This window comes from Protopterus annectens, chromosome 11.part0 (genome assembly GCF_019279795.1).
Source record: "Protopterus annectens isolate FY-2018-M chromosome 11.part0, PAN1.0, whole genome shotgun sequence".
Taxonomy (NCBI): domain Eukaryota; kingdom Metazoa; phylum Chordata; order Ceratodontiformes; family Protopteridae; genus Protopterus; species Protopterus annectens.
This window is the reverse complement of record NC_056745.1, coordinates 214,095,815-214,121,447: the sequence shown is the minus strand read 5'-3', so window position 1 is coordinate 214,121,447 and position 25,633 is coordinate 214,095,815. Positions and strand designations below refer to the sequence as shown.

The window sequence follows — 25,633 nt, the reverse complement described above, 5'->3', positions numbered from 1 at the left end:
GCTTTTGCAGCCCCTGTCATCGGCCATTTCAGAACAGACGGCAGAAACGGACTCTCATGAGGAGCCAACCAGGCCTCTGAATATTTCTGTTGCAGGACCTTCGGACAATGCTCCTTCGGATGGGTCCGGAGCCGCTGTGCAGGTACCAGCTTCCGAAGGTGTTTTCAGGCCTACTCTGCTACTAATAAAGACAAAGGCAAAGACTCCTTCTAAATCAAAGACTTCAACACAAGCCTCTTCTGAACCGGCTCCCAAGTCACAGAAACAGTTACTCAAGATGGCGGAGGATTTACTTACTATGATTAGGGGTTCACATCCCCCTCCAGACAAAAGGCCAAGGCAGGATGTTTATTATGATTCCTCTGATCAGGCTTCTGTTTCCTCAGTTTCTTGTGATCAGGAATATTCTTTCCCTCCTTATGAGGATTCTGATGCTGAAGAATCCATTCCTTCAGCTTCTCCCCCTGAGGATTTCTCTTTTGGGGAAACTTTGCATGAAATGAGGGAACATTTCCACTGGGAAGGACAGGAATATTCGGAATCCAAGAAAAGACTGAGTGATTTTCTTCTTCTTCCCCAACATAGACCCCTGGCTATTCCTCCTGTTTTGGATATTGTGGATGATGCCTTTTCGGAGGCTAACTTAACCCCTGACTCTCTTCCTCCTGCCCCTGTTAAGCCTGATAGATATTACATGGTTCCTGATTCCCATCAGTTTTTATACAAGAACCCTTCTGCTGACCTTGAAACCATTTCTCAGGGTCCTAAGGGAGTTAAGGCCGCTTCTGCCAAAAATCCCATTCCTACTGATAAGGATTCTCGATCCTTAGAAAGATGGGGCAAAAAGGTGTACACTTCTGCTACTTTGTCCATTAGGGCTTTAAACTGTCAGTTTCATATGCTTAAATACCAGCAATTTCTCTTGTCTGTCTTAAAACAAAACCTTACTTCCATTTCTTCCTGTGCAGATAAGGAATTACATGACTTATTGCATGCCACTGAACAGGTTGGGAAGCATGGTTTACACTGTGGTTTTGATGCCTTGGAGGCTTCTTGTAGGACTGCGGCCTCTGGCACAGTCATTGAAAGGCATGCATGGCTAAAGGAACAAAATTTACCTCATCAAGTAAAGGCTAAATTATTGGATGCTCCTGTTCAGCATAATGTTTTGTTTGGATCAAAAGCTGAAGATGTGATTAAAAAGATGGAGGATAAGGCGAAATCCATGCAAACAGTTAAAGATTTCTTACAAGTACAGCCACCTAGATTTAACAGGAATTGGCCTTCAAAACATTGGTCCTTTCCCACTTCAGAGAGGCCTCAGAGGGGTAGATATAGACGCTCCAGAGGGAGGCCTCAAACACAAGCTGCTTATAGACCAAGACAGTGGACTGCTTCCACCCCTATGGGAGGAGAGGATAGGTCACAATCTCAAAGGAAACGAACTTAATGACTCCCTCTGTTGGGCTACAGGAACTTCTTGCCTGGAAGCCCCTCTCGGAGGAAAACTCTCTCTTTTCTATCAAAATTGGACTCAAATATCCCAAGACAAATGGGTTTTGGATGTGGTTTTAAGAGGTTACAAAATCCATTTTCATACCTTGCCAAGGCCAAGCGAATGGTCAGACCTTCCAAAACATCAATGGACGGAGGCCTTAAACCAGGTGGAAGCTCTTTTGGCTATGAATGCCATAGAATTGGTTCCTCTTTCAGAGATGGGAAAAGGTTTTTACTCAAGGCTCTTTCTAGTCCCAAGGAAACAAAATTCATGGAGACCCATTTTGGATCTGTCGGTCTTGAACACCTTTCTAGAGATTCCAAACCAGGTGGAAGCTCTTTTGGCTATGAATGCCATAGAATTGGTTCCTCTTTCAGAGATGGGAAAAGGTTTTTACTCAAGGCTCTTTCTAGTCCCAAGGAAACAAAATTCATGGAGACCCATTTTGGATCTGTCGGTCTTGAACACCTTTCTAGAGATTCCAAAATTCAAGATGCTTACTCTACAGCAGCTACTTCCAGTGCTGTCCAAAGATGCATGGATGGTAACTTTGGATTTAAAGGAGGCATATTTACACATTCCCATCAGGCAGGATCGCAGAAAATACCTCAGGTTCAAGGCCGGATCGAGGCACTTTCAATTCTCTGCGCTGCCCTTTGGATTATCTACTGTGCCCAGGGTCTTCACCAAATGCCTGGCTCCAGTAGTAGCTTACTGCAGACTCAAGGGAATTCAAATTTACACTTATCTGGACGATTGTCTAATTCAGGCAGACAGCAAGGATGTCTTACTCCAGCATCTAGAATTTGTACAGAGCCTCCTCAAGTTCCTGGGATTCTCTGTAAACATAAAAAAGTCAAATTTGACACTATCACAACAGATAACTTTTCTGGGTGCACTTCTAAACTCCACAACCCAGATGGCATTTCTGACATCCGAAAAACAATTACAGCTGGCTTCAGCTTTCAGAACCTTGGCAACTCTAACTCAACTATCTGCAAGGAAATTCCTGCAGGCTTTGGGTTACATGGCCTCCTGCATCCTTCTCGTACCATATGCAAGACTACACATGAGGAAAATACAATGGTACCTAAAAAGTGTATGGTCTCAGCATTGCCACAGTTTAGACATACTGATCTCCGTCCTTCCTTGCCTTCAAAAGGAATTTCTTTGGTGGTCCAGGGCATGTGCTCTAAACAAAGGGAAACTCTTCCGTCTGCCTCCTGCCCATCAGATTCTAACTACGGATGCCTCGGATTATGCTTGCGGAGCCCATTTTCAGGGCAATTGTTTGCAGGGCCTTTGGACAAAGGATCAGAAGCATCTGCATATCAATTTAAAGGAAATGTTAGCCATTCAGAAAGCTCTATTGGCCTTCAGGAATCTTTTACAACCAGGACAACTGCTAATACGGACAGACAACACCACAGTTATGTGGTACATAAACAAGCAAGGGGGATCTCATTCCTGCCCCCTTTTGCAGACTAGCCATGGATCTATGGAACACAGCTCTAGCTTGCAATCTGGATCTTCAACCTCAGTTTCTACCAGGGAAACAAAACTTCCTGGCAGACAGTCTGAGCAGAAACCTTTTGGATCCACATGAGTGGATGCTGGACACCAAAATATTCAGGATGATAACAGCAGTCTGGGGATGTCCTTACATAGACCTCTTTGCATCCCATCTCAATCATCAACTACAGAATTTTTGCACCAGGACTTTCCACAGAAAAGCTTGGAAAGTGGATGTCATGTCATTCAGTTGGAGGAACCTCTCGGGATATGCCTTTCCGCCACTTACTCTTCTTCCACGGGTTTTATTGAAGATAAAACAGGACAAGCCCAAGATGATAATGTTGCTGGCTCCAAATTGGCCTCTGCAGTTTTGGTATCCAACTCTAAAAAACCTATGTCTGGAGCCCCCTTGGGTTTTACCTCCGTCTCCGAACCTTCTGTCCCAGCATCAGGGTCAGGTTCTTCACTCTCATGTCAGAACTCTCAGCCTAGCGGCCTGGTTAATCCAGGGCCTTTGATTTCTTCTTTACTGCCCAAGCAGGTTATGGATGTCATTTTAGAAGCCAGACGTCCTAGTACTAGAAAATCTTATGCAGGAAAATGGAAAAGATTTTGTTCCTGGATGCAGGCTCAGGATTCTGATCCTCTTCTTCCTAACATTACTTTAATTTACTTGACAGATCTCTTACATAAGGGTCTCTCTTTCTCTTCCATTAAGATACATGCCTCTGCTATTTCTGCTCATTATAATACAAACCCTCCCATCTTTTCCCAGCAGCTCATGAGACAGTTTCTCAGAGGAGCTAAGAACTTAAGACCTCCTAGATCTCCTTCTATTCCTGCTTGGGATCTCAACTATGTTTTGGAAAAACTAACCTTGCCTCCTTTTGAGCCTGCTGCCTCTTCTGACATCAAGTTTTTATCTTGGAAGACAGCTATCCTGTTAGCTCTAACCTCTGCCAGGAGAGTTTCAGAGTTACAAGCTCTTATGGCTGTGGAACCTTATATTATTTTTCATCGACAGGGTATCTTTGAGGACTAATCCTACCTTCATGCCTAAGGTGGTTTCCAAAGTGGCTTTAAATCAAACTATCCACTTGCCTACCTTTTTCCCCACTCCTCAAAATAAAGGGGAAAGGATCTTACATTCCTTGGATGTACACAGACAACTACGTTTTTACTTGAACAGAACCAAGGACATCAGAAAATCAGAACAATTGTTTGTTTCTTATGCTTCAAGTTCCCAAGGTAAAGCCATTTCAAAACAGACCATTTCTAAATGGATTGCTCATGGAATCAGATTTTGTTATTCTCACCATGGAAATCAAATCCCAGGGAGTATACGGACTCATTCCACCAGAGCTGCTGCCACTTCTGCGGCCTTCCTCAGGGGAGTTCCTACCAAGGACATTTTGGAAGCTGCAACTTGGAGTTCAGTGCATACTTTTTCTAAGCACTACAATCTACCTCTCTACTAGGACAGGCTTTGCCTCTGCAGTCTTGCAGGGCCTTTTAGCCGCCCCTTCCTCTTTATGACCACCTCCCTTTCTTTCAGCTTTGGGATTCTACCCTACAGTCATGACTGCAACAGTGAAACACGATGAACATAGTACAGTTGTGTACACCTACCATAAATGTAGATGTTCGAGTGTCTTCACTGTTGCAGTCTGGGTTTCCCTCCCTCCTGTCCCCTCTTATTTTTACTTTTGTGTATTTCCCTTTTTCACCATTCTTCTGAGGTGTATTTGCAAAGGTTATGGGACCTTTTTCATTTTGGGACTCCTGACATCTGGGGCAAGAAAAAACTGAAGAAGATGGCGTCGGCTGTCAGCTTTATACTCCTGGCGCTCTGACGTCAGGGAGCATGGATGAACAGCCGACGCCGGACCCAGACTTTGGGATTCTGGCTGACCGAGGGCTGCCTGCCGGCAGGGGAGAATCCTACAGTCATGACTGCAACAGTGAAGACACTCGAACATCTACATTTATGGTAGGTGTACACAACCGTACTTTGCAGAATCCGAACGGACAAAATGAAGGCTTTTTTTTCCACAAGACAAGGTCAACTCACTGACCTCCCACTTCATGGAGCTGCTACAGGCACAAGTAATAACTGCAAGGCAATTCCTATGAACCCTGAGCTTAATGGCAACCACCATGCCTATGCTTCCACTTACCAGAATGCATATGCACAAGCTACAGTAGTACCTAAAAAAAAAAAAAAAAAATTTGGTCCCAGCACCAGAATCGCCTGGAGCAAGAAATCCCCCTCTTTCTCTGTCTAAAGAAAGAGATCAGCTGGTGGATCCAACAAGTCCAGCTAAACCCAGGGCTTCCCCTCCAGCCTCCCCCCAACCCAGGTAATGCATACAGATGCCTTCAGGGTGGGGAGCCACCTTGGCATCTTAGAGTTCAAGCAACCTGGCACTCTTCCTTGACAGCCAAACACATCAGTGTGAGGGGAAATGACAGCAGTCTTCCTAGGTCTAAAAAACATTTCCCCCCCCTGCTTCTACCAGGGGTTCTACAAATAGTAACAGACAACACTACTGTAATGTGGTACCTCAACAAACAGGGAGGGACAAAAGCATACCAGCTGTGCAGACTAACTCTGCTGATATGGGATCTAGACTCTCGCCACAACTTGTCCCTGCAGGCAAGCTACATTCCCTTGCAGGACAACAAGCAAGCAGATCTAAGCAGGACATCCTCTCCACAACATGGATGGATGCTGGACAGGACTGTCTTCCTAAACATTGCCCACTGGTGGGGCACTCCTCAAATAGACCTGTTCACCTCCCCCCAGAACAGGCAGCTGCAGACCTTCTTCTCAAAGACCTACTCCCCTCAAGCCTGGAGGGTAGACACTTTCAACATCTCCTGGAAGGGGAAGTTTCTTTATGCCCCCCCCCCCTCCCACTGATTCAGAAAGTCCTCCTGAAAATCACGAGAGACAAACCAAATATCTTGTTATTGACTCCCTACTGGCCAAGGCAGCACTGGTTCCCCCCTACTTCACAATCTAGCCAAGGGCCATCACTACAAGTTACCCTACAAGGTGGACCTTCTGACACAAGAAAAGGGAACTCGCATCCACCCACACTTGCAGATGATGTCCCTGATACTGTGGGTGATTGATCCCATTCAGACACCACTACTCAGAGGACGTGCTTTTAGTCCAGAGGGAGGCTAGGAAACGTACTACAAGAAAATCATACCTAGCTAAATGGGGAAAGATTTACTAAATTGTGTCTGGACAAAGGAAGGGACCCTTGCATTGCTGATCCCCCCCCCCTTCCCAGTTCTTACTTGTGTGTGTCAATTAATAAAAATGGACTTTCCTATTCTTCAGTGAAAGTACACCTTTCCGCAGTATCAGCCTGCTTGCCACTAGACCCTTCTTTGCTAGCCAGGCTCAATGTAAAACTCTTCCTAAAAGGGGTGTTAAACATTAGACCTCAAAAAAAGGCTATCCCTCTGCCCTGGAGCCTTAACTTTATCATGGAAAAGCTTACCCAACACCCATTCTAACCTGCTGGGATAGCTACCCTTCAGATGTGTACATGGAAAATAGTTCTACTAGTGGCTATAACCTCAGCCAGAAGGGTTTCAGAACTACAACCCTTAATGGCTTCCCTCCCCTATACTACGTTCTACAAAGACAGGGTAACCCTGAAAATTGACCCCTCCTTTATGCCCAAGGTGGTCAACAATTTGTCATTAAACCAATCTATCCACCTTCCCCTCTTTCACCAATGAAGGTGAGAGAATACTTCACTCTCTGGATGTACACAAACAACAAAGATTCTACCTGGACAAAACTGAATCCATTAGGAAATCCAATCGACTCTGTTTCCTTCCATCCCAGAGCATTGGGCAAGGCAGTCCCCAAACAAATCATCGCATGTTGGATCAGGAAAGCCATCTGTCTTTGCTACTCCCACCATGGAAAAAATCCCCCAGTGGGAGTAAAAGCCCATTCCACCAGGGCAGTGGCCACCTCCAAGGCTTTCCGAAAAGGTCTGGACACGTCTTCCTTTATGGAAGCAGCCACATGGTCCACAATCCACACTTTCACCAAACACTACAAGTTAGACCAGGTCTCCAGAGCCACCTGCAGGATTTGCCAGGGCAATCCTACAGGGATTTGTAGAGTCTTCGTCCGCATCCACCACCCTTTCATCCAACTAAGCTGTGGTACTCTCCCACAACAAGAATACTGCAACATAGGAATAGAAGGACATAGAATAGTTGTGTAAAATCTTACCCTAACCATAGATGTCCTTCTCTTCCACATTGCAGTATTCCTTCCCACCCACCAATAACCCCCCCCCCCATCATTCTCATTTTCATCCCAGCATGTCCATAGGTCCTAATCTCATACTCCTTTCACCTTGGACCTGTCAGTACTACAAAATGTGCCCAAGGTCCTACACCTGACATCACTGACACCTCCTCCTGCTGGGCCTTCTGTTCTGTCTGCTGAGCTTCAAGTTCTGAGGATTGTGCGTACAGACGTCACAATTAAGGTGCCTAGTTTATGACCCTATGTGTGACGTCCCACGCAGCTGCAACAGTCAAGCTGAAGCTTTTGTGTAAGAGCCGACGTATGTGTCGCCTGAGGGCAGGAAATCCCACAACAAGAATACTGCATCATGGAAGAGAAGGACATCTATTGTTACGGTAAGATTTTACACAGCTATTCTTTCCTTTTGAAAATGCACACTTCCTTTAGTGCTGAGATGAGAGAACATTCAGAGTTGTGCCGATCTTGTAAAATCAGAAGAGGAAGTCTCACTAGTTACACATTGCAGAAGGCCTCCTTACGTATCAGCTGGTTTGAATTCTGTTGTCTGAAATCATGATCTGGTATGAGGATTGTGCTTCTTCTGGTTATGACTTGTTTATTGCCAAGAAAGGTCAGTGGGAGCAGTTTAATTTACCTGGCCATCAGCCACCAACAACACAATTTTTCCCATTTTCTACATGGGGTTCAGGTGTCATGTCAACTGTTGCAATGTCTCTCTCTTCAGTGCCACACTAATGCCGGACTATCGCAGGTCTCCACTCACACAATCCATCTACATCTTTGGATGACTTCATTTTCTCTGTCCTTCTTCCTGTCTGTCTCAAATTTTGTTCACCAGATTGTCTTCTGCTTTTCTGCATGTGTGCCCAAACCACAATAAGCTCTCTGAACTTTTCTGCAATTGGAGCTATTTTGGCTTCTCCTCTTAAGTCCTCATTTTTACATCTGTCCCACAGTGTGCATCCTGCCACATGCCTCGGGTGTCTGTCACCTGTAGCTTCCTCAACTACTCTGCCTTTACTGACCAGGTTTCTGTACCATGCAGTAGTACTAGTCATAATGTCCTTCAAGGATGCATCTGCAGTCATAACATATGGGTTGTCCTGCCTCAGGCAGCCCTTCGGTCGGCCGGATTCCAAAGTCTGGGTCTGGCCTCGGCTGATGTCGCACTTTCCCCGACGTCAGAGCGTCTGGGGTATAAAAGCATCAGCCGATGCCATTTTCCTCAGTCTTTCTTGTCGCGCGGTGCACGAAGCAGAAGCTGTTCGCAAGTGCCGGTCGATCAGATCCAGAGATTTCAGCTACCGAAGACTTCGAAAAAAGCTAAGTACCCCGTTGGGGGCTCTTTCTTGCCTCAGCCGATGTCAGACAAAGTAAATAATTGTTTAACTTGTGGGAAACAAGTACCTCATAAGGATTTCCATTCTTACTGCCTTCCTTGCTTAGGCCCAGACCACGACGTATCAGCTTGTTTAGCCTGTGCCTCCTTCAACCGACGGACTCTTAGACGTCGGTCGGAGTTTGCAGAGGAATTTTTTGGAGCCGCTTTTGCTTATAAAATGCCGTCGGAGACTCCGACTTCGCATGTGGTCAAACGCAAGGAAAAGGACCGAAACAGAGTCCACGCCGATTCCTACTACCGAAACCATACTTCCGACCACCGAGGCCAGGGAGGCCCCGGCTGAGTCGGCTTCAGAACTCCCTACCGAAGCTAGTGTTCAGGAATTGTCCGACACCATACCTTTGGACATTTCTACCCCTGCATGTAGGGCAGCTAGGCCCCCAGCTTCTATGTCTATTAAGGCCTTCTCCAGGGCTAAAGCTGCCAAACTTTCAAAAGTTTTGCCTGCCAAATCTTCATCTCAGAGGCCTTCCTCTAGTTCACAGATCCTCAGCCTTGCTGAGGACCTTATCTCCTTAATTAGGGGTTCACAACCTCACCCAGACAGGGCCTCTCAACCTCCTCCAGACAAAAGGCCCAGGACTGACCCCTCTGAACCTCACTCCTCAGATTCCTCCACGGATGGATCTGATTTGTCAGACCACCAGGAAGGGGCCTACTCACCTTATGAGGATTCAGATGCAGAGGAATCTATCCCTTCGGCCTCCCCTCCTGAAGAATTTTCCTTTGGGGAGACTTTACACTCCATGAGAGAGCACTTTCAATGGCAAGGTCAGGATTTCTCTGATTCTAGAAAAAGATTAAGGACCTTTTTGCATTTGCCTCAGCATAGGCCCTTAGCTATACCTCCTGTTCTAAATGTTATTGATGATGTGTACAATGATGTTAGTACAGCCCCTGATTCTCTTCCTCCGGCCCCTGCCAAACCTGACAGATATTACAGGGTCCCGGATTCTCATTTCCATCTGTATAAAGCCCATGCTGCAGACCCAGAAACTATTTCTCAGGGCCCTAAAGGGGTTGCAGCCGCTACTGCCAAAAATCCCCTACCCTCTGAAAGAGAGTCTAGAGCATTAGAGAGATGGGGAAAAAAGGTTTATACATCTGCTACTCTTTCTGCCAGGGCATTAAACTGTCAATTCCATATGATACAGTACCAAGAATTTTTGTTAGATCAACTGAATAAGAAACTTTCTTCTCCTGAACCCTTAGACCGTACGTCCCTTCAGGATTTGGTACATAACTCACAACAGGTTAGTAATCATTTTTTAAAATGTGGCTATGATGCACTGGAGGCTTCATTTAGGTCAGCTATGACTGGGGCAGTTATTCGTAGGCATGCCTGGCTGAAGGAGCAATCTTTGCCAGACCATGTCAAATCTAAACTCCTCGATGCTCCAATGGAGAAACAAAATTTATTTGGCTCCCTGCACAGGAGATTCTAAAAAAGGTTGAAGAAAAAGCAAAATCTGTGCAAACAGTTAAAGATTTCCTGCAAGTTCAACCACCGAGGTTCAGCAGAAACTGGCCTACAAAGAATTGGTCCTTTCCAGACTCATCCAGAGCACAGAGAGGCAGGAACAGGCACCCTAGAGGCAGAGGTCAATCGAAGGGCCCCTACAGAGGCCGTCAGTGGCAGCCTGCCAACCAGAGGAGTAGTGCAACAGCTACAACTACAACCACTACTACACGACAGACCCAATGACTTGACTCTGATTCTGCCTACCAGGGATCAACTGGAAGCACCCTTGGGCGGAAAGCTGGCTTTATTCTCAAAAAACTGGCATTGCATTACAAAGGATACATGGACATTGCAAATAATAGACAAAGGATACAGGTTTCACTTCCACACTTTGCCAAAAAGAAGCGGAATGCCAAACCTTCCACCAAACCAGAAGGCAGAGGCTTTCAGACAAATCAGCAATTTACTTCAGATGAAAGCTATAGAAAGGGTACCATGCACAGAACAAGGCCAAGGATTTTACTCCAGACTATTCCCTGTACCAAGAAAAGAAAACCAATGGAGGCCTATTCTTGACCTGTCCGCACTGAACACTTATCTCATTGTGCCAAAATTCAAAATGCTGACCCTACAGCAGCTTCTTCCCATGTTGGGCAAGGAGTCTTGGCTGGTGACTCTAGATCTCAAGGAGGCATACCTGCACGTCCCTATCCGACCAGATTGCAGAAGACACCTCAGATTTCTTGCAGGATCAGAGCATTATCAATTCTCAGCATTGCCCTTTGGCTTATCTACTACGCCCAGAGTATTCACGAAATGCCTGGCATCAGTAATTGCACATTGCAGACTTCAGGGAATTCAAATTTATCCATACCTGGACGACTGCCTAATACAAGCGGACAACAAGAACAAATTGTTAAAGGACTTGGCCTATACCATACACCTGCTACAGACCTTGGGATACACAGTCAACATCCAAAAGTCAAGACTAGTACCATCCCAAAGGATAACCTTTTTGGGTGCGGATCTGGACACAATCACCCAGATGGCTTTTCTCACAGAAGAAAAACAAAAATAACTTCCAGATTATTTCATGATTCTGACAAGACAAACTGAGCTTACTGCAAGGAAAGTCCTGCAGGCCCTGGGTTACATGGCATCCTGCATAATTTTAATTCCACATGCCAGGCTGCATATGAGAAAATTACAATGGTACCTAAGGAGTGTATGGTCTCAACACAGTCACAGTCTAGAAACCATGATACCAATCATTCCATGCCTTCAAAAGGAATTCCTGTGGTGGGCTCAGGCCTGCCAGTCCAACAGAGGGTTGCCTTTCAACAAACCAAAAGCAAGGCAGACCATCACCACGGACGCCTCAGACCGAGGTTGGGGAGCACACATGGAGGACAAACGTATCCAAGGCCTGTGGCCTCAAGGGCAGCTAAGCATGCACATAAACCAAAAGGAAATGCTGGTAGTGAGGCATGCAATCGAGGCATTCAGTCCCTTCCTCCAACAAGGACATCTGTTAACAAGGACAGACAACACCACGGTCATGTGGTACATAAACAGGGAGGCACACATTCCTACCCTCTATGCCGGATGGCTATGAATCTGTGGAATCTATGCCTGAATCTCAATATCCAGCTGCAGGCCAAATTCGTACCAGGAAAAGAAAGTGCACTAGCAGACAGCCTAAGCAGAACTACCATGGATGCACACGAATGGATGCTGCATCCAGACATCTTCAAACTCATAACAAAGACATGGGGAATGCCGGAGATAGATCTGTTCGCCTCCCCACTCAACCACCAACTGAAGACATTCTGCTCAAGGACATACCACCCACAAGCATGGAGGGTGGACTCTCTCTCTTTCAGCTGGAATGCCCTAACAGTATATGCCTTTCCACCTCTCCCATTGATGTACAAGGTTCTACTGAAGATCAGGGAGGAACAGCCAAAAGTGATACTAATAGCTCCGGACTGGCCAAGACAACACTGGTACCCACTATTGAGAAGCATGTCTCAGGAAAATTCATGGCCTCTTCCCCTATGGCCTCTTCTTCTAACACAGAACAACTTCAAGACCCTGCATCCAAACTTGAAAACATTGCAGCTAACTGCCTGGAAAATTCCTTAAATCCCAACCAAACTGTTTTATCTCAGAGGGTGAAGGACATTATCCTGGAGGCTCGCAGACCTTCCACAAGGAAGACCTACTCAGCTAAATGGAAGAGATTTCTCATTTGGAGCACATCAAAGGGCACAGATGTCAGTGGCAAACCTAGCACACATCCTAGAATACTTAGCAGAATTGTTCCACAATGGCCTGTCTTATTCTTCCATTAAGATTCATGCTTCAGCAATTTCAGCAGAATACAATATGGATCTACCTATCTTCTCACACCCTCTTCTCAGGCAATTTTTGAGAGGGATCAAAAATGTTAAACCTCCAAGAAGAACCCCCCTACCTGCATGGGATCTCAATTTTGTGCTGGAAAAACTGACACTACCTCCTTTTGAACCAGCAGCATCAACAGACCTACAGTTTTTATCTTGGAAAACTGCATTCCTTCTGGCAATCACTTCAGCAAGAAGAGTATCTGAGTTACAAGCATTAATGGCAGTGCAGCCTTTTCTTATTTTTCACCAGGATAGAGTGTCACTAAGAACCAATCCTACTTTCATGCCAAAGGTGGTATCTAGGGTATCCTTGAACCAAGCTATTCACTTGCCTACGTTCTTCCCTAACCTACAGAACAAAGGGGAAAAACTTTTGCACACCCTAGATATACACAGACAACTACGCTACTATTTGGACAGAACGAAAACTAGCAGAAAAACTGACCAACTTTTTGTAGCATATGCAACTGGGGTGCAAGGAAGAGCAATTTCCAAACAGACAATTTCAAAATGGATAGGAAATTGCATTCGCTTTTGTTACTCCTTTCATGGAAAGACAGTTCCTGAAAATATCAGGCCTCACTCCACAAGGGCCACAGCCACCACTACAGCTTTCCTACGAGGGGTGGCTACCAAGGACATTTTAGAAGCTGCTACTTGGAGCTCCGTGCATACATTTGCCAAACATTACAATCTACCTTTATACTGCAGATCCCGAGCAGGGTTTGCAACTGCAGTGCTGCAGGGGATCCTAACTACACCATCCTTCTCTTAGTACCTCCTCCCCCAGATTGGCTATGGTATTCTACCCATATGTTATGACTGCAGATGCATCCTTGAAGGACATAGTACAGTTTTGTACCTACCATAAATGTAGATGTCCGATAGGTATGCATCTGCAGTCAGGATTACCCACCCTCCTTCCCCTCTGTGGTATTCCTAGGGTGCTTACCCCTCTTTCAGCTAGCTGGGGGAATCTATTATGGTGTATTTGTTTGTTTATACATGTATATAATTTGCAAATGTTTGGAACTTTTCAGCATTTATCCAAATTTAGCCTTCCTAGAGGGCACCTGGCATCTGGGGCAAGAAAAACTGAGGAAAATGGCGTCGGCTGATGCTTTATACCCCAGACGCTCTGACGCCGGGAAAGTGCGACATCAGCCGAGGCCAGACCCAGACTTTGGAATCTGCCGACCAAGGGCTGCCTGAGGCAGGACAACCCATATGTTATGACTGCAGATGCATACCTATCGGACATCTACATTTATGGTAGGTACAAAACTGTACTTTTCGTCATTCAGCTATAAGTAAATACATTTCATGGGCAGAGAAAAATAAAATTGTGGTCTGGTAGTCTTTCATATGTTTTTAAGTACATCTGTGTCTGTGTGTCTTCTCTGTGTGTGCTGTGCACATGTATATACATATTTTAGTATTATGCTATCTTGCATGTATATTTGTTTGTAATACTTTGTACTTTAATACTACAGAGGGAACTATTCTCCTGCACAGGCTACTCAACGTTTTTTCTTCTCTGTAGTAAGTACGTTCATTTTGCTTACTTTTAACAGCCAGAGTTCAGACAGATCCTCCTTCAATTCCAGTCTGTGAACTCTTTCCTAATGGAGTATTTCCAAAAGGGCAAGAATGTGAATACCCAACAACAAAAGATGGGTAAGTAATTATTGATACAAATTCTGTAATTAGTAGTTGTTGGCAGCTTGATTATGTGTATCAGGTGAATTTCTTCCTCTCCCTCCCTCCCTCTGTTTCTTTCTCTATGTGTGTATATATATATATATATATATATATATATATATATATATATATATATATATATATATATATATATATATAATGTGTATGTGTGTGTGTTTAAAATAAAATTCCAGCATTCAAGTCTTCTTGGGTACAAAAAAAGAACTGGGCGTCTCTCCAAAATTGATAAAAAGACAAGATGAAAAGTGGTCAGTGAGGCTGCCAAGAGACCTACAGCAACACTGAAGAGCTGTTGGAATTTCTGGCAAGTACTTGTTGTGTACTACATGTGATAATCAGTCGTGTTCTCCATATGTCTGGCCTATTGGGTAGGATTGCAAGATGGGAGCCTTTTCTTACACAGAAAAACATCCAGACCCAGCTAAAATTTGCAAAACAATACATCAAGTCTCCCAAAAGCATGTGGAAAAATGTGTTCTGGTCTGATGAGACCAAGGTTGAACTTTTTGGCCACAATTCCAAAAGGTATGTTTGGCGCAAAAACAACACTTCGCATCACCAAATGAACACCATCCCCACAGTGAAGCATGGTGGCGGCAGTATCATGCTTTGGGGATGTTCTTCGTGTTTCACTGTTGCAGTCATTACATTTGGGTAATCTACTGGCAGGTTGCCCTCAGTCGGCCTGAATAACAAAGTCTTGGGGTCCTGCTTTGGTTGCTGTCTCCTCTTCCATGACGTCAGGTTGTCAGGGGTATAAAACATGCAGCCAACGAGATTTTATTCAGTCTATTGCCGCGCGGTGCCCGAAGCAGAAGCAGTTCGCAAGTGCCAGTTGGCAGACTCCTGAAATTTTTGCATTCGAGTTTCAGAACCGAAGTCTTCAACAGCAGCTAAGTACCCCATTGGGGAAACTTTTTCTTGCTCCTTACCGATGTCAGTAAACGTTAATAATTGCATTACTTGTGGGAAGCAAATGCCTCATAAGGATTTTCATTTGTACTGTGTTCCTTGCCTAGGCCCAGATCATAACATGCCTTGCTGTCGGTTTTGTGCTAGATTTAACCAATGCACTATTAAGCATCGGTATATTTTTGCTTCAAAATATTTTGGATCCAGATTTAATTACCCTGAAATGTTGTCTGTTAGCAATCCGACTATGGGAGTTCACAAAAATCACAAAGAAAAAGACAGACTGAGGTCCAAAACCGATGATGAAGTTTCTCCTAAGCCAGTCGCCAGTTCGCTGGTACTTAGTGAGGTGCTTTCGCAGCCCCTGATACCCACTACTTTTTGAGTCGCAGGCCTCTAGTGAGACCCACGTGGAGTCCGGTATGCTGCGAGATTCTCAGAGTATTGAACCCGCGGATGTCTCTCCCTTGGATGGGCAGGCACCGGCTTCTGAGGGTGTTTTCAGGCCTCAACATTTTTATATAAAACCGTTGCCAGCTTCAAAAATATTTAAGTCTAAAAAACTGACGCATGAGCCACGTGCTCAGGCCCCTATGCCTAGAAAACAGATGATCAAAATGGCTGAGGACTTAATTACTTTGATCAGGGGTTCCCTATCCCCCCCACCCCCTGCGAAGAGGCTTAGGCAAGACACTGATTATGAATCTTCAAATTAGGTTTCTATTTCTTCTAATTCCTCTTCTGATGAGGAATTTTCTATACCACCCTATAAGGATTCAGATGCAGAAGAATCCAACCCATCTGCATCTCCTCCTGAGGATTATTCTTTTGGGGAAACCTTGCATACTTTAAGGGAACATTTTCATTGGGAGAGTCAAGATTTCTCTGAATCAACAAAGAGGCTTGGGGATTTCCTTCTTCTTCTTCAGCATAGGCCTTTGGCTATACCTCCTGTATTAGACATTGTTGATTATGTCAAAAAGGAGAAAGGTGAATACTCCACGACAATCGAAGCAAATCAGATAAACAACTGCTTCAAATATCCATAAATCCACAGCTTATTGTAAAATAAATGGCCTCTTTATTATAAAAGTAAGCACTTTCACGTCTCCCTGGACGCTTCATCAGACTTAAGACAGATACAAATATTCAAAGGACCTATTTAAATATCAAATTAACTCTCATAGGAACCAATCAAATGTCTCTCTCTAGAGATATGATAAAATAAAACAATTTCCTTAAAGGCATAATTACTTCTATTGTTAAAAATATATTATCATAAAACTTTCACTTGTGTATATCTCTCTATACCAATCTATTACTTTTATAAAAGAAAACCACTCTAGAAACATATTTATCATAAGTCCTGTATAAAGAACTTGTATATATATAAACAAACATACAAAAAGAAAACTATATATATATATATATATATATATATATATATATATATATATATATATATATATATATACACACACACACACACACAAACTGAAATACAAAAATGCATATATTCTATATATATGTGTATAAATAAAGACAATAAAACAGAGAGGCAAGGGGGGGTTATATATATGTTGGTTCGCTCAAAAGAAATAATACACACATATAGCCCTAATGTAATGTTAAAAAAACATCTATACTTAGTGCCTCAGAGGTTTATCTGAAAGAAATGGCTTTAATGTGAATCTATCATTCAAGCCGTGTCCTCTGTCAGCAGACAACCTAATTATCTATTTTGCTGCTTCTTTTTCAGTGTAATTACTAATATTTCCTAACCTTTCTGTAGCATATATGAATTCCAAAACCATAAATGTAAAAGTTTGTGTCATATCATTTTGCAAAACATGGTTAGCTAAAGCATTATATATGCCATCAATAGGGAGAATGAATGTGTGTTCTCTAATCCTCTTCCTTAATGTTCTGTTAGTTTTACCAACATAGAAACTTTTACATTTATGACATAAAGCTAAATAAACTACATTTCTGGATTTGCAGTCAGCATAATGGCTAAATTCATATTTAATACCTGTATCAGGATGTTCAAAACAATTTGTATTCATGATAAAATTACATAGGTTACAACTACGACAAGCAAAAGTTCCTTTTCTGGTTGAGCTTAATCCCCTATTTGCTGTTTTCTCATAACAAAGTAGTCTTTTTAATGACTTGGTGTTTCTATAACCAAAACTAGGGTGGGTTCCAACTAGTCCTTTTATATTGTCATCCAATTGTAATATCTCCCAATTTTTCTTAATAACCTCTGTTATTGAACTATTACTATTTGTATAGGGAATAACTATCCTTCTAATTCCTTGACTATTAGTTCTATGTTCCATAGGGGTTACTCTATTTCTCCTGATATATGGTAGACCAGCATTATCATGATCGATCTCTTGTAATACTCTGAGGTCCTTCTTGTGATAACCTCTCTCTGTAAACTCTCTTTGTATACCTTCCACTGCTCCAAGGTACACAGAATCTCTACTTGTTAGGCGAGAATAACGCATAACTTGATTCTTAATTGTATTCCTATGTATATGTGGGGGGTGCATGCTATCCCTATGTAGGAGAGCATTCCTCCTACATGGCTTTCTGTAAATCTCAGTATTTATTATCCCTTTCTCTTTCAGTATCAGTACATCCAAAAATTCTAGTTTATACTGGGATTTTTCACTAGTTAATGTCAAAAAAGTGGTTGTCCCATTAATATATGTAATAAACTTATCTAAACTATCCAAATCACCTCCCCATATCAAAAAAGTCATCTACAAATCTTTTGTAATATTTAATATACTGCGAGTATATCAAATGTTCCAAAATGTGTGTGGATTCCCAATATGCCAATACCAAGTTGGCACAGGAATTGGCACGTGGTGTGCCCATTGCTACTCCTGTTGTTTTGTAAATAGTAATTTCTGTCAAAAATGAAAACATTATTTGTAAGGACTAATTCCATTAGCATAGTTATCTTCATAACCGGGCTATTGGCCATTCCTTTCTGAATTGAATATAATCTCAAAAAATCTACTCCTACATCATTCGATATGCTGGTGAATAACGATTTTACATCTAGCGTCACCATATAATCAGAGTCTTCCAAACTTCCATCAAAATTATACGGTGCTAAGGTTTCTAAGAATTGTTGTGTATCACGTAAAATGGAAACAGTGGAATCCGCTATAGGTCTCAGCTGTTTCTCTAGATAAATAGACATACTTTCCATCAACCAGCCCTTTCCAGAGACTGTAGGTCTAAGTGGAGGGTTATCTAATTTCTTGTGTATTTTCGGAAGGCCTCTAAAGATAGGTACTAGTGGTTTCTCTATCAGAAAATATCTATATAAGTTGTCATCAATAATATTACACATCAGCATGTCATAAAGATCCGGGTGCACTGTTTTAATAATCCTATTTAATTCTGACATCATTAGCTTCTTGTATGTAGTAGTGTCTGATAACATCTCAATAATCGTAGTTTTATAGTAACTACTGTCTAATAATACAATAGCACCCCCTTTATCTGCTGGTCTTATAACTATACCATCATTGTGCTGTAAATCATTCAATGCTGACTTCTCTTCCTTAGTTAAATTGAAAAATTCAGTTTTCAACTTATTTCCCCTTTGAAACGACTTGAATAAATCATTTGTACAAGCTTTTTCAAAACTCTAACAATGGATGTAAATTAGGCATATATGTTGATGGTTTTCTAAAGTTAAATGCATTATCTTCATTCACCGTATAATTACCAAATTGCATACCTAATGCTACATTCCTGGTAAAACATCTTATATCTACAACCAAATCACTTACATCTATGCTTTGTGAAGGGATAAATGAGAGTCCCTTATTTAGAACAGATTTTTCATGCTCAGATAATACATACTGTGAAAGGTTTACAGTCAAATCTTGTGTATGGGTTTCAGAGTCTTCTTCTGGAACTCGAACCGCTCGTCTGATGTGAATATGAATTCAGCCATTATGCTGATTGCAAATCCTGAAATGTAGTTTATTTAGTTTTGTCATAAATGTAAAAGTTTCTATGTTGGTAAAACTAATAGAACATTAAGGGAGAGGATTAGATAACACATATATGCCATCAATAGGTTGAATGAATGTAATGCTTTAGCTAACCATGTTTTGCAAAATTATATGACACACACTTTTAGATTTATGGTTTTGGAATTCATATATGCCACAGAAAGGTTAGGAAATATTAGTAATTACACGGAAAAAGAAGAAGCAAAATGGATAATTAGGTTGTCTGCAGACAGAGGACATGGCTTGAATGATAGATTCACATTAAAGCCATTTCTTTCAGATAAACCTCTGAGGCACTAAGTATAGATAGTTTTTAACATTACATTAGGGCTATATGTGTATTATTTCTTTTGAGTGAGCCAACATATATATAACCCCCTTGCCTCTCTCTTTTTTATTGTCTTTATACACACATATATATATATAGAATATATGCATTTTTGTGTTTTGGTTTTTGTGTGTGTGTATATATATATATATATATATATATATATATATATATATATATATATATATATATATATATATATATATATATATATATATATATATATATATATATATATATATATGTATATATATATATATATATATACATATATATATATATATATATATATATATACATATATATATATATATATATATATATATATATATATACATATATATATATATATATATATATATATATATATATATATATATATATATATATATATATATATATATATATATATATATATATATATATATATATATATATACACAAGTTCTTTATACAGGACTTCTTATGATAAATATGTTTCTAGAGTGGTTTTCTTTTATATAAGTAATAGATTGGTATAGAGCGATATACACAAGTGAAAGTTTTATGATAATATATTTTTAACAATAGAAGTAATTATGCCTTTAAGGAAATTGTTTTATTTTATCATATCTCTATAGAGAGACATTTGATTGGTTCCTATGAGAGTTAATCTGATATTTAAATAGGTCCTTTGAATATTTGTATCTGTCTTAAGTCTGATGAAGCGTCCAGGGAGACGTGAAAGCACTTACTTTTATAATAAAGAGGCCATTTATTTTACAATAAGCTGTGGATTTATGGATATTTGAAGCAGTTGTTTATCTGATTTGCTTCGATTGTCATGGAGTATTCACCTTTCTCCTTTTTGCATTGATAACAGTATTTTCTTTGGTGATACCTTACCCCTAGGTGTTTTATTTCTGGACATTCAGTATTTTTAATGATGTGTTTTCGGAATCAAGCATGGCTCCTGATTCTCTACCTCCGGCTCCTAGTAAGCTAGACAGATATTGCAGGGTTCCTGACTCCCACAAATTTCTATTCAAAAATCATGCTGCTGATCCTGAAACGATCTCAGAGGGTCCCAAAGGTATAAAGGCCTCTACAGCCAAAAATCCTACCCCCTCTGATAGAGATTGCAGGGCACTGGATAGATGGGGAAAGAAGGTTTATACTTCTGCAACCTTGACAATTAAGGCCTTAAACTGCCAGTTTCGTATGCTTAAATATCAACAGCATGTTATACGCTTTTTGAAACAGAAAATTTATGTTGATTTCTGATTGTGTGGAAAATAAAGAATTACAGGAATTATTGCATGCAGCAGAACAGGTTGGAAAGCATACTTTGCAATGTGGTTTGATTCTTTGGAGGCCTCTTGCAGGGCCGCAGTTACTGGATCTGTGATTAGAAGGCATGCCTAGCTCAAGGAGCAAAGTCTGCCTGATCATGTTAAAGCCAAATTGTTGGATGCCCCTTTACAGCATGATACTCTGTTTGGTAATAAGGCAGAAGAGGTTTTAAAGAAAATGGAAGACAAAGCAAAATCTATGCAAACTGTAAAGGATTTCTTACAAGTGCAGCCACCCAGATTCAGTAGGCATTGGCCTACTAAAAATTGATCCTTTCCTGTGTCCAACAGAGCCTCTCAAGGCAAATCCAGGTGTTCAAAAGGCTCTAGATACCAATCACAGGGTCCTTACAGGTCAAAGCAATGGGGTGCCTCCACCTCCAAATCTGGAGGAAACTAAGCACAACCCTACAGTAAGCAGTCTCAATGACTTCCCTCTACCATCACCAATCACTTATCTTTTGACAGCCCCTTTGGGGGGAAAATTAGCATTTCATGCTCAAAATTGGCAGTTAATTACCCAGGACAAGTGGGTATTAAACATAGTATCCCAGGGGTACAGATTTCATTTCCATACTTTGCCAATTCCAAACGGTTGGCCAGATCTGCCACAAAATCAATGGCCTTGACTTACCAAGTACATCTTCAAGCTCAATTCCTGCCAGGAAAACAAAATACTCAGGCAGACGACCTAAGCAGAAGTCTTATGGACCCGCATGAGTGGAAACTGTATCCGCAGGTCTTCAGCATGGTAACACAGAAATGGGGGAGCCCAGACATAGATCTATTTGCCTCTCCCCAAAATTATCAACTGGACAAATTATGCACAAGGACTTATCACAGACAAGCACGGAAAGTGGATGCCCTATCCTTCAATTGAAAAACCTATCCTTTCCCCCTCTGCCTCATGTTCTTCGTGTTTCACTGTTGCAGTTATAACTGTAGGGTGATCCTGCCGGCAGGCAGCCCGAGGTCGGCCAGAATCCCAAAGTCTGGGTCCGGTGTCGGCTGTACCAGCAAGTACCCTGACGTCAGAACGCAGAGGTATAAAGCTGACAGCCGACGCCATCTTCTCCAGTCTTTCTTGCCGTGCGGTGGAAAGCAGCTCGCAAGTTGTTGCCTGGCATTTTTCAGACAACGTGCTTTGATTGTCGTCGGTCCGAAGTTTTCTACTTCTCTTCTCAAGCTAAGATCCCCATTGGGGAAACTTTTTTCTTGCTCCTCCGATGTCAGAAAAAGTTAATAATTGTATATCGTGTGGGAAACAAATACCTCATAAAGATTTCCACTCTTACTGTCTACCTTGCTTAGGCCCTGACCACGACGTTTCTTGCTGTCGGTTCTGTGCCAGGTTTAATTCTCGCACTATCAAGCGTAGGTACGATTGGGCCTTGAATTATTTCAGTAGACGATTTAATTATAGGATGTCGTCGGATACTTTGCCGTCAACCGGAATTCAGAAAAAAACGCAGGATAGGCCTCCGAGGTCCAAACATGATATTTTGCAGCCGGAGCCAGCTTCAGGTTCGGCGGTCGTCAGAGAGGCGCTTTTGCAGCCCCTGTCGTCCGCCACTTCGGAACCAATGGCCGACACGGACTCCCATGGGGAGCCTTCTAGGCCCAGTATTTTATCTGCTGCAGGACCTTCGGACGTCGCTCCTTTAGATAGGTCCGGAACCGCTGTGCAGGTACTGGCTTCTGGGGGGGTTTTCAGGCCTTCTAATATTATTATTTCTACAAAGACAAAGGCACAGTCAAAGACTCCTGTTAAACCAAGGGTTTTTTCACAAGCTGCCTCGGATACAGCTCCCAAGTCCCAGAAGCAATTACTTCGGATGGCTGAAGATTTACTTACAATGATTAGGGGTTCTCACCCTCCTCCAGAAAAAAGGCCTAGACAGGATATTCCTTATGATTCTTCTGATCAGGCTTCTGTGTCTTCTGTCTCTTCCTCTGATCAGGATTATTCTTTTCCTCCTTATGAGGATTCTGATGCAGAGGACTCTATTCCCTCTGCTTCTCCCCTGAAGATTTCTCTTTTGGGGAAACTTTACATGAGATGAGGGAGCATTTTCATTGGGAAGGTCAGGATTATTCTGCTTCCAAGAAGAGACTTAGGGAATTTCTCCTTCTCCCTCAACACAGACCTTTGGCTATTCCTCCTGTACTTGATATTGTGGATGATGCTTTTTCTGAAGCTAACCTAAATCCTGATTCTTTGCCGCCTGCTCCTTCTAAGCCTGATAGACAGAGTCCCTGACTCTCATCAGTTCTTATTTGAGAGCCCTTCTGCTAATCCTGAAACCATTTCTCAGGGTTCTAGGGCTGCTAAGGCCGCTTCATCTAAAAATCCTATTCCCTCTGAAAAGGATTCCCGTGCCTTGGACAGGTGGGGCAAAAAGGTTTACACTTCTGCTACCCTTTCTATTAGAGCTTTAAATTGCCAGTTTCACATGTTCAAGTATCAGCAATTTCTTTTGTCTGTTCTAAAGCAAAGGCTCTCTACCTTTCCTGCATGTGCAGAGGACAAGGAATTACAGGATGTATTGCATGCAACTGAACAAGTTAGCAAACATAGTTTGCATTGTGGTTTTGATGCCTTGGAAGCTTCTTGCAGGGCCGCAGCCTCTGGTACTGTTATCAGGAGACATTCTTGGCTTCGTGAGCAGAATTTGCCTGAACAGGTTAAGGCTAAACTGTTAGATGCCCCTGTTCAGCCTGATGTTTTATTTGGGTCCAAGGCTGAGGAGGTTATTAAAAAGATGGAAGAAAATGCAAAGTCTATGCAGACTGTTAAAGATTTTTTGCAAGTTCAGCCTCCTAGATTCTCTAGACATTGGTCCTTTCCCACGTCTGACAGGCCTCAAAGGGGAAGATATAGACGCTCCAGAGGTCGGGGGCAGGCTCAGGCCTCTTACAGGTCCAGACAATGGACTGCTTCTTCACCTAGAAGGGGAGAAGACAGACCTCAGTCTCAAAAGAAGCAGACTCAATGACTCTCTCCCTTGGACTACAGGTCCTCCTTGCCTGGAAGCCCCTCTCGGAGGAAAACTTTCTCTTTTCTACCAAAATTGGACTCGTATTACCCAGGACAAATGGGTTTTAGACGTGATTTTAAGTGGCTACAAATTCCACTTTCATACTCTGCCAAGGTCTTCGGGTTGGCCGGATCTGCCAAAACATCAATGGTCAGAGGCCTTAAATCAAGTGGACGCTTTATTGGTCATGAAAGCCATAGAACCTGTTCCACTTCCAGAGATAGGAAAAGGTTTTTACTCCAGACTATTTCTGGTCCCAAGGAAACAAAACTCATGGAGACCTATTCTGGACCTCTCAGTGTTAAATACCTTCCTGGAAATTCCAAAATTCAAGATGCTTACTCTGCAACAACTTCTTCCCATGCTCTCCCAGGATGCTTGGATGGTGACATTGGACTTGAAGGAAGCCTATTTACACATTCCCATCAGACAGGAACGCAGAAAATACCTCAGATTCAAGGCAGGTTCGAGACGCTTTCAATTCTCTGTACTGCCCTTTGGCTTATCTACTGCGCCCAGAGTCTTTACCAAGTGTCTGGCTCCAGTAGTAGCTTATTGCAGACTCCAAGGAATTCAAATTTACCCCTCCCTGGACGACTGCCTTATTCAGGCGGACAGCAAGGATCTTTTACTTCAACATCTGCAATTTGTTCAGCATCTTCTCCTACTACTGGGATTTTCAGTGAACATAAAAAAGTCACATTTGGTCCCCTCTCAACAAATGATCTTTTTGGGGGCTCTTCTAAACACAAGCTTACAAAGGGCCTTTCTTACTCCAGAAAAACAAGTACAGCTGGCATCAATTTTCAAGACCTTGGCTACTTTAACTCCGCTCACTGCAAGGAAATTCCTGCAGGCTTTGGGCTACATAGCTTCTTGCATCCTGTTGATTCCAAATACAAGGCTTCATATGAGAAAACTTCAATGGTACCTAAAGAGTGTATGGTCTCAGCATTACCACAGCCTGGAAACAATGATGCCTCTGCTTCCCTGCCTCCAAAAAGAGTTCCTTTGGTGGTCCAGGGCTTGTGCTTTAAATGAAGTGAATCCCTTTCGTCTACCTCATCCTGCTCAGATCATAACCACAGACGCCTCGGATTATGCTTGGGGAGCTCATTACCTAGGAAGAGACTCCAAGACCGTCAAATGAAGACAATCGATTGAGCATTTATTCGACTTTGATGACAGCGATCGCCACCGTGACGGTGGCGGGAGTCAGCACGTCGTAAGTCGAATAAAGGAATTGCCTTTTTATCGAATTATTGTCTTCATTTGACGGTCTTGGAGTCTCTTCCTGGTTTTGTGAGCTCATTACCTAAACAATTGCCAGCAGGGCTATTGGACAAAGAAGCATCTTCCCTGGCAAATCAACTTGAAGGAAATGTTGGCAGTCCAAAATGCTCTTCTAGCCTTCCAGAATCTTTTGCAACCAGGACATCTTCTGATTCGCACAGACAATACCACAGTCATGTGGTATATAAACAAACAGGGAGGCTCTCACTCATACCCCCTTTGCAGACTAGCCATGAGTTTATGGGACACAGCTCTAAATCTGAATCTTCATCTTCAAGCTCAATTCATTCCAGGAAAACAGAATCTCTTAGCAGACAGCCTAAGCAGAAATATTTTGGATCCTCACGAATGGATGCTAGACCCCAACTT

General features: G+C 42.4%; 1 protein-coding gene across 1 annotated transcript in view; it reads left to right on the top strand.

The window, feature by feature from the left end:
* METAP2 (methionyl aminopeptidase 2) overlaps positions 1-25,633 on the top strand; it is a 788,177-nt gene that overhangs the window by 194,122 nt on the left and 568,422 nt on the right. Inside the window, exon 4 of the mRNA XM_044087637.1 lies at positions 14,169-14,271. Within this exon, the coding sequence (XP_043943572.1) occupies positions 14,169-14,271 (103 nt within the window). The remainder of the gene's footprint in view (positions 1-14,168; positions 14,272-25,633) is intronic.